This window comes from Gossypium arboreum, chromosome 5 (assembly GCF_025698485.1).
Source record: "Gossypium arboreum isolate Shixiya-1 chromosome 5, ASM2569848v2, whole genome shotgun sequence".
Lineage (NCBI taxonomy): Eukaryota > Viridiplantae > Streptophyta > Magnoliopsida > Malvales > Malvaceae > Gossypium > Gossypium arboreum.
This window is the reverse complement of record NC_069074.1, coordinates 3,027,097-3,035,355: the sequence shown is the minus strand read 5'-3', so window position 1 is coordinate 3,035,355 and position 8,259 is coordinate 3,027,097. Positions and strand designations below refer to the sequence as shown.

The window sequence follows — 8,259 nt, the reverse complement described above, 5'->3', positions numbered from 1 at the left end:
TCCTCAGATTCAGTCCTTTTCTCCAACTTTCTATTTATAAAAAGAGATTAACAGGTTAAATTATGAATTAGTCTCCGTACTTTATAAAAACTATAGATATATTCATTATACTTCTAATTTAATTAAATTTAATTTTATAATTTTTAAATGAATTAATTTTAGTTCATATTTTTTAAAATATGAATTTATAGCCCTAGCCCAAACAACAATAGTATCCGGTTAAATTCAATTTCGTACTATCTATATAAATATAGATTTAGTTCATATTTTTCAATAAGATTATTATAAATTTATATTTTTTTAATTTTAAAATTTTAATCTTAATGCAAATAACACTCGTTAATCTATTAACTAAAATTTTGAGTAATACTTAAAAATACAAACTGACGTGATATTGGAAATATATTTACTTCATTAAATTTTGGAAATAAAACCTAACTTAATGAGCCAAAAATTGATCATTTGATTTGAAAAGTAGATAAATTAAGAAAACTTAAATCTACAATTTTTGCAAAGGACAGATAGCCAAGTTTAACCAAATTAACACGTAAAGTAAAATGTTGTATGAACGAGCGAGGTGGATATGGAGATCCACCCGAATGGTGAATGGGGCAAATAGTCAACCTGTCCAAGTTCCCACCTAACCACAAACAAACTGCGTCAAATCAAAGAAAGATCTCAGTTTTATTGTTATCCACTTTATTCTGTATTTATTTTCCGAGTGTGCCATGTAAAGAAAGTCATTTTCTCTTTTTTCACAAAGAAAAACAGAGACGTGAGTCGTAGTGACGAAGAATTGTGATTCTTTTCTTCATTTTCAGCGTTCACGTTTTTTTTTCCCAAATCTCGAATCCGAAAAAATCATCTCTCTACAATTTTTTTTTTATTTTTGGTTTTGAATCCCTAAATCTATCTAATCTTGTTTGTTTTCATCCATTTTGCATCCTTGGAAACTGAACGCCTTTTTGACGTTGTTATTTGTCAGCTAACGGTAGAAAAGGAGAGATTCTGATACCAAAAAAGGTGTCTTATTTGTTTTGTTAGAAGAGCGAGAGACTCAAAAACAGAAAGTTGGTCGAGTTTTATTATCAAGATGGCGAAATTTGGTGTAAAACCGAGTGTTTTGAGGTCGATAATGTTGAATTTCTTCAATTTTGGTGTAGCTTTTATGCTAGTTTCAGCTGAGAGAAGCTTGAGGAATGGAGAATCTGTCAAGGAGTCTGAAACAAACAATAATTATTTCCTCAAAGCTATTAACTTCTTGTGGCAATCTGATGAATCAGGTTATCACCATGTTTGGCCTGTAAGTATATACACACCATTAGAATTCCTTTTTACAAATCATAAAAATGTTTTCCTTTTCACTTCGCTGGATTGTTGTTTTAACGTCTTTGATTGGTTTTTTACCTTAATTTATAGTTTTTTTAACCTTTTGGATTCATGTTTTTTGGGGAATAGGAAATGGAATTTAATTGGCAAATTGTGCTGGGAAGTATAATTGGATTCTTTGGAGCAGCGTTTGGGAGTGTAGGTGGAGTTGGTGGAGGTGGCATTTTTGTTCCTATGCTTAGCCTTATTATTGGGTTTGATGCAAAATCAGCCACAGCTATTTCAAAATGTAAGTTTTTTGAATCTGATGTTTATGTTCAAATAAGCTTCTTCTTCTTCTTCTTCTTTTTAATGTTTAGGAGAGATAAAGAAGATGGTGAAATTTTTTATGAAGCAAATAATAACGAAAAATTGGGAAAAAGAAAAAAAAAAAAGGAGTACCGTGTTTCTTCTGGGTAAAGTGTTCCTTTTAGTTAATATGTTTACCAATTTCACTTTTCAAGAATCAAGAGAAAAGGATTTCCTCAATATGTTATTTTTAACTAACTCTTTCTTATCAGTCTCTCTCTCTCTCTCTCTCTCTCTCTGTCTCTCTCTGTATATATGTATGTATATATGTAAACACTATTTCTTATCTGCTTTGATTTGTTCTTGAGCTTAAGCGTATAGCTCAGGTGCAGGAGGTCCCTTGAAATATAAAAAGAATGGGAATTTATTAAAAGATTTTGTTGCTATATCAGAACATTGAGTTTGGTTTTAAAGAAAATAAAAGAAAGGAATCTACTCATCTTGTTTTGTGTTGATCCATACTTCAGTAATTGAAAATCGCAGTTACAGTTTTGCTTGTAAGCTAACTTCGATTCCTAGATTTTGGAATTTCCTAGCCAACACTAACAAGGGAAATAAATAGGTGTGTTTTATTTGATGCTTCCAAAAATTATATGAGTTATAAATGCATTAATGTGAGAATTCTGAATCCTATTAATCAGTCATTACCAAAACGAACGAGCCTGATATAATATAGACGAGTTTATGCTTTCTGTGTTTTTTTGGCATTTTCCTAGGTATGATCATGGGTGCAGCAGCTTCAACTGTTTACTACAACCTTAAGCTAAGGCATCCTACACTGGATATGCCTATCATTGATTATGATTTGGCTCTTCTTATCCAGCCAATGCTCATGATGGGAATTAGCATTGGAGTCACTTTTAATGTGCTCTTTGCAGATTGGATGGTCACAGTTTTACTTATTATTCTCTTTCTAGGTAATGGTTGGCTGATTTAGTGTTGCGTTTGCTGGGCATAATGTTCTTGTAGAACGATCTTTAATTTCAATCAATCGGATGGTTTGCAGGAACATCAACAAAGGCATTCTTCAAGGGTGTAGAAACGTGGAAAAAGGAAACCATACTGAAAAAGGTGATTTCTTTTAACTCACTCACTCATACTGATGTGTAGCGATTGTCATAACTTTTAAAATAATTTATTTCTGTTTTCATCAATGGCCAGTTGAAAGATTTCAAGGATTTTTTATTTCAGAATATCATAAGCGCTGACAACTTCTGCATAATTTCATTCAGAATTTCACCTTTGTGCTGCTTAATCTACTAAAAACAATGAAGTGACTTTCTCATTCAGTGTGTGTTGTGTTTATATTATTAAAATTAATTGCTAACTATCTGAAAGCTTCTCCTCTTGGATTTTAGGAGGCCGCTAGGCGTTTGGAACCAAATGGTCAGTTGTTTACTTTTTTTTTTTTTCCTTTAGTTGGTTCTTAAGATCATTTGGTGATCCTTTCCTCATGCTTTTCGTTCTGACCTGAGCCCATATACTTGTCATATGACATCAGAAACTGGTAGTGGAGATGTGGAATACAAGCCTCTTCCTAGTGGCCCAAGCAGTGATCCTCCTAAGGACAACTCAGATAAAGAAGTAGGTTGACTTTGTAATCTGCTGTTACCAAGTTCCTTTTTGTTTTCTATATTAATAACTACGTCATTGCAGGTCTCTATTTTGGAGAATGTTTGTTGGAAAGAACTTGGACTCCTTTGTTTCGTTTGGATTGCATTCCTTGTACTGCAGATTACCAAGGTTATATTTCCTCTGCCTTTTTTTATGGTTCAAATATTTAACAGAATATGAATCATTGAGGCATAACTGATGAACACGACTTTTGGCAACAGAATAATACAACTACTTGTTCAGCATTGTATTGGGTGTTGAACTTGCTGCAGGTACATTCTATCTCTTTTGCCTCTTTGCAATGCTGACTGGCATGATCTAGATATAATTTTTTAACATTGAGGATCATCATTGATCCTCGTCACAATGATTTCTTTGAGGCCTGGTTGAATGTATCCTTTTTCTGTCCAGATCCCAGTTTCAGTTGGGGTATCTCTATATGAGGCAGTTAGTCTCTATAAAGGATATAGAGTTATTGCATCCAAGGGAGAACATGGCACAAGTTTTCGAGTAGCCCAGCTTGTTACCTACTGTGCTTTTGGAGTACTAGCTGGAGTTGTCGGCGGTCTGCTTGGCCTAGGAGGAGGATTTATCATGGGTCCACTATTCTTGGAGTTGGGTGTCCCTCCTCAAGTGAGTTTCTTTGTGCCCTTTGACCTTCATATGTTAATTGGAATGATGATCACATTGGAGGGAAAATCAGTTCTTGTCTCATTATGACCTTGAAGATGATCCAATGTTTGTAATTTTTGTTCTTTTGGCTTCTTACCAACTTCCATGCAGGTATCAAGTGCTACAGCTACCTTTGCCATGACATTTTCCTCATCCATGTCTGTTGTAGAATATTACCTTCTGAAGCGTTTTCCAGTACCTTACGGTAAGTTGGTATCTCAACAGTGCGATAATTTTATTGATTGAAATAAAAGGGAACATTGAAACCTGCAAGGGATGTTGCGTCTACATGAACATATCGTTGTTCCACATTTTCCCAGGAGTTACATGACGTATTCCGTACTTTATTTTGCAGCTCTGTACTTCACTGGGGTAGCTACAGTTGCTGCCTTTATCGGACAGCATGTTGTCCGAAAGCTGATAATTTTATTTGGAAGGGCATCTTTGATCATCTTCATTCTAGCCTCCACAATATTTGTCAGTGCAATATCACTAGGTGAGCTTTGATATTCCTCCAATTGTTTTGACAAGACTTTTTTTTTTTTTTTTTTGGCTTCAAACTTCTCAAAAAACAATTCTTGGCTGACTTTTGGTAGGTGGTGTTGGCATATCAAACATGATCGGGAAAATCGAGCGGCACGAGTACATGGGATTCGAGAACCTGTGCAAGTACGAAAGCTGATATCTCAGGTTATTTCATCTCTCAATTGATCCACCCCCTGAAGTCTCCTGTAAATTAGGCTAGACTTTTACTTGTTCCATTTGTTGCGTTTTGGGGAAGAAAGAAGATGGTCAATAATTTCCATTCTTTACACAATTCCCATTTTTCACTTTACGTTCCGTTTTATAATTATGAGATACATTTAGTGACAATATTCAGAAATTGTCTAGATGAGTGGAATTATAGCTTCCTGTTATTTGGTTGTTTATTTCTGGTTCATCAGCCTCCCTGCTGATTTGACTATTTTGAAAACAATATGAGCATGACATGGAAATGCAAATGGATCAAAAACAGCCCAAACATATCGAAAATTTAAATCCTACCATGCGGCACCAGCAGTATCAATGCGATATCAATTACTATGATTCAAACTTCGCACTCCTCAACATTTATGCCTGCTTTGGTCATTCAACAAGTAGTAGTTTTAAATTAGAAAACTAAGTAAAAAAATTGTAAGAAAATAATATCTTTTCAATTAAAATTAATTTATATACTAAAACATAGTCAACTGAGTACTGAGAGTCATTTCTAAAGTGATATAATTATTTAATTTAATATAAAAATATAACTTTCAGGATAAATAGTCAAAATAGTTATTTTTATTTGTCTTAGGTTACAATTTGGTCAGTTATGTTTGAAATGTTGTTTTAATTACTTACGTTATCGTTTTGTTATAAAAAGATCATTCTGTCATTAAGATCTGTTATCTCTCTAATGATGTCTGACAGAGCAATTAAAATGGGTTTTAAATGCCAACTTGAATGTCCAACCAAGTAAATTAATTGATTTTTAATTAAATAATTTTAATTAATTGAATTTTCTAAATAAATTTAAAAAATTAATTGGGATTCTTGAAATAATCAAAACCAATGTATCATACTAATCATTGAATTGAAAGAAAAAAAAAACCCTTGGTCTCTTTTTTCTTTTAGTTTTCATTTCCGTTTTGATTGAAAAGGCTACTCATTTTCACAATCATCTATACTGAATCGAAACAATAGAAATAAAATTAAGTGCTCCATCAATTGGTTAGATTTTTTTATTCAAAATGAAATAATAAAGGATCGATTTAATGAAGGGTCGAAGCATGTATTACTGTAAGTAATGAGTTTTTTTTCTCCTTTAACTGGGTTTTGGGTTCAAATATTATAGTAAGTAATAAATTCAATGCATCAAATATCATGGATTACAGTAAGTAATGAGTTTTCTTCCTCTTATCTATCGTTCTGCTCTTCTCTTCTCTAATGGTAACTTCATAATAATAATAAAATTGAACTTTTCTCATCCCAATTGGCACATCCACGTTGACATTTAACTATCACATCAGACTGCTGTTTGGGAGGTAATAGATCTTAACGATAAAGTGACTATTTTTGTAATGCCCTAAATTTAAGGTTATCAGAACAGTGGTTTTATAACACCCCTTATCCGTATTCGTCACCGAAATAGGGTACGAGGCATTACCGGAGTTTACCGAATTAATTTTTTTCATTAATACGAGTTAAATACTATTCATTTACTAAAACATGTCATGACGTCCTTTAGATGGGCCTCCAAAGCCCAAAACATGCTTCGAGACCAAACCAGAATTAAATCGAAACCATAGGGAATTTTTCGCAAAATCCCAAAGTTTTTTTTTTTCAATATAACCCCTTTATAAATATCTAACCTTCCCTGCAAATTTTAAAACCGAGACCAACCCAACCAACCAATTCATTTCAATCAATTTGATACCAAATTATACTTCTATTATAATCATACTATTTAACATATTCATCATTCTTTATTTAATGTATATTCATTAAACAAGTCTTAGCATTTATATAATCATCAAACCTTATACATGCTATATAAATCAAAAAGGAAATTTACAAAAGCTACCGGAGATAATCTGGATAGTGTGATCCTCTGTGTTGATCCGATCCTCCGTATACTTCCACGTCAATCTGCAAGAGACATTGAATACACTCAAGTAAGCTTATAGAAGCTTAGTAAGTTCATAGGCATAAAACATAAATCTTACCAAATATTTATACACTTATACAATATACACAATTATTAAGTTCACCTGTCAACCATAGTCATTGGTGAGTTTCCTTGTATAAACCTACTACCACTTATCCATTTTCTTTAATTCTTTTGGGCCCATTTGTCACATATCATTCTTTAACCAAATTAGGGAACGATTACGGAAAATTGAGTACTTCACTTTCACTTTGCCATAGTATAACTATGGTCTTGCGTATGATCACTTATCACTTTTTGAAGTCATAGTCCTGTCACGATATTACACTGATCACATTTATCACTTGTTACTGATCAGATAAGTGTAGCTAAAACTACCACTTATCACTTGTCATTGATTAGATAAGTGTAGCCAAAGCTACCACTTATCATTTATCACTTGTCACTAATCAGATAAGTGTAGCTAAAGCTACCACTTATCACTTGTCACTGATCAGAAGTACTCAAATCTGACGTTCCGCTCAATTTGATCATTTATTCGATTTTCGGGTTGTTATTTTATTCTCTATTCATCAATAAATATATTTCATCATACATTATATAATTCATAAAATTAACATATAATCATTAAACTTCAACCATATGAACTTACCGGTCGATTTGCAAAATTTGTGAAAGTTCGGGGACTAATCACTACTTTTTCTTTTCCTCGACTTGCTTGGGTTCTCGATCTATCATTGTAAAATCATTCACTTATCAGTATTGACTTCATCTTCAACCCGCTTATAAGTAATATTATCTATAATTTCATTATTTACTTATGTATATTCCAATGCTGTCCATCCGTGTCATAGTCACTAAATTATTTTTATCTTTTGCTACAGAACTCAAAATTAAGATCGCTAATTTTCCCTGAAACTAGACTCGCATATCTTCTTACTGTAAAAATTTCATAATTTTTGGTTGGGTCAATTAATACAGTTTATTCATTGAAGTCTCCCATGTTCTGCTGTCTAACAGTTCCAACCCTTCTTCACTAAAAATTAATTATCTCCTCGTATAGGATTCAAATGATTTTCCCGTTTGTTTCTCTTGAAAATAGACTCATTCAAGATTCTAAACATATAAATTTAAGCCCCTAATTATTTTTATTCAATTTTTTTATAATTTTTCAAAGTCAGAACAGGGAACCCGAATTCATTCTGACATTATCTTACAAAATATATTATATCTCATGATTTACAATTTTGTTGCTTACACCGTTTCTTCTATAAGAAACTAGACTCAATAAGCTTTAATTTCATATTTTATTCATTCTATAATTCGATTTCTACAATTTTTGGTGATTTTTCAAAGTTAGACTACTGCTGCTGTCCAAAACTGTTTTAGTGCAAATATTTATTTTGATTTTTGCCCCAAATTTCACAGTTCATACAATTCAGTCCTTGATCAATTAACCCCTCAATGAAGCTAATTTTTCCCAATTAATGCTTTACCTAGAAATTATAAGTTATTTCACAATTATTTAAATTTAGAATTTCCACATAAAACCCTAACTTCAAACTCTTTCACCATTAGGTCCCAAACATTCACTTTCTATTCAATTCTTT

General features: G+C 32.5%; 1 protein-coding gene across 1 annotated transcript; it reads left to right on the top strand.

Annotated features, from left to right (window-relative positions):
* Positions 1–508: 508 nt before the first annotated feature.
* LOC108456916 (sulfite exporter TauE/SafE family protein 3) lies at positions 509–4,975 on the top strand. The gene is made up of 12 exons (XM_017755654.2): positions 509–1,303; positions 1,459–1,618; positions 2,394–2,594; positions 2,684–2,748; positions 3,036–3,063; positions 3,179–3,261; positions 3,334–3,420; positions 3,513–3,563; positions 3,703–3,924; positions 4,075–4,168; positions 4,319–4,459; positions 4,560–4,975. The coding sequence occupies exons 1-12, from the start codon at positions 1,094–1,096 to the stop codon at positions 4,643–4,645; spliced, it is 1,428 nt and encodes a 475-aa protein (XP_017611143.1). The 5' UTR covers positions 509–1,093; the 3' UTR covers positions 4,646–4,975.
* Positions 4,976–8,259: the final 3,284 nt, after the last annotated feature.

What these genes read in the sequence shown, in the direction of transcription:
- LOC108456916 (XM_017755654.2), top strand. Translation starts at nt 1,094, where the DNA reads ATGGCGAAATTTGGTGTAAAACCGAGTGTTTTGAGGTCGATAATGTTG. An exon ending in AGGACAACTCAGATAAAGAA is followed by an intron (nt 3,262 to 3,333) that starts GTAGGTTGACTT and finishes ACGTCATTGCAG; the next exon opens with GTCTCTATTTTGGAGAATGT. An exon ending in TGTCAGTGCAATATCACTAG is followed by an intron (nt 4,460 to 4,559) that starts GTGAGCTTTGAT and finishes GACTTTTGGTAG; the next exon opens with GTGGTGTTGGCATATCAAAC.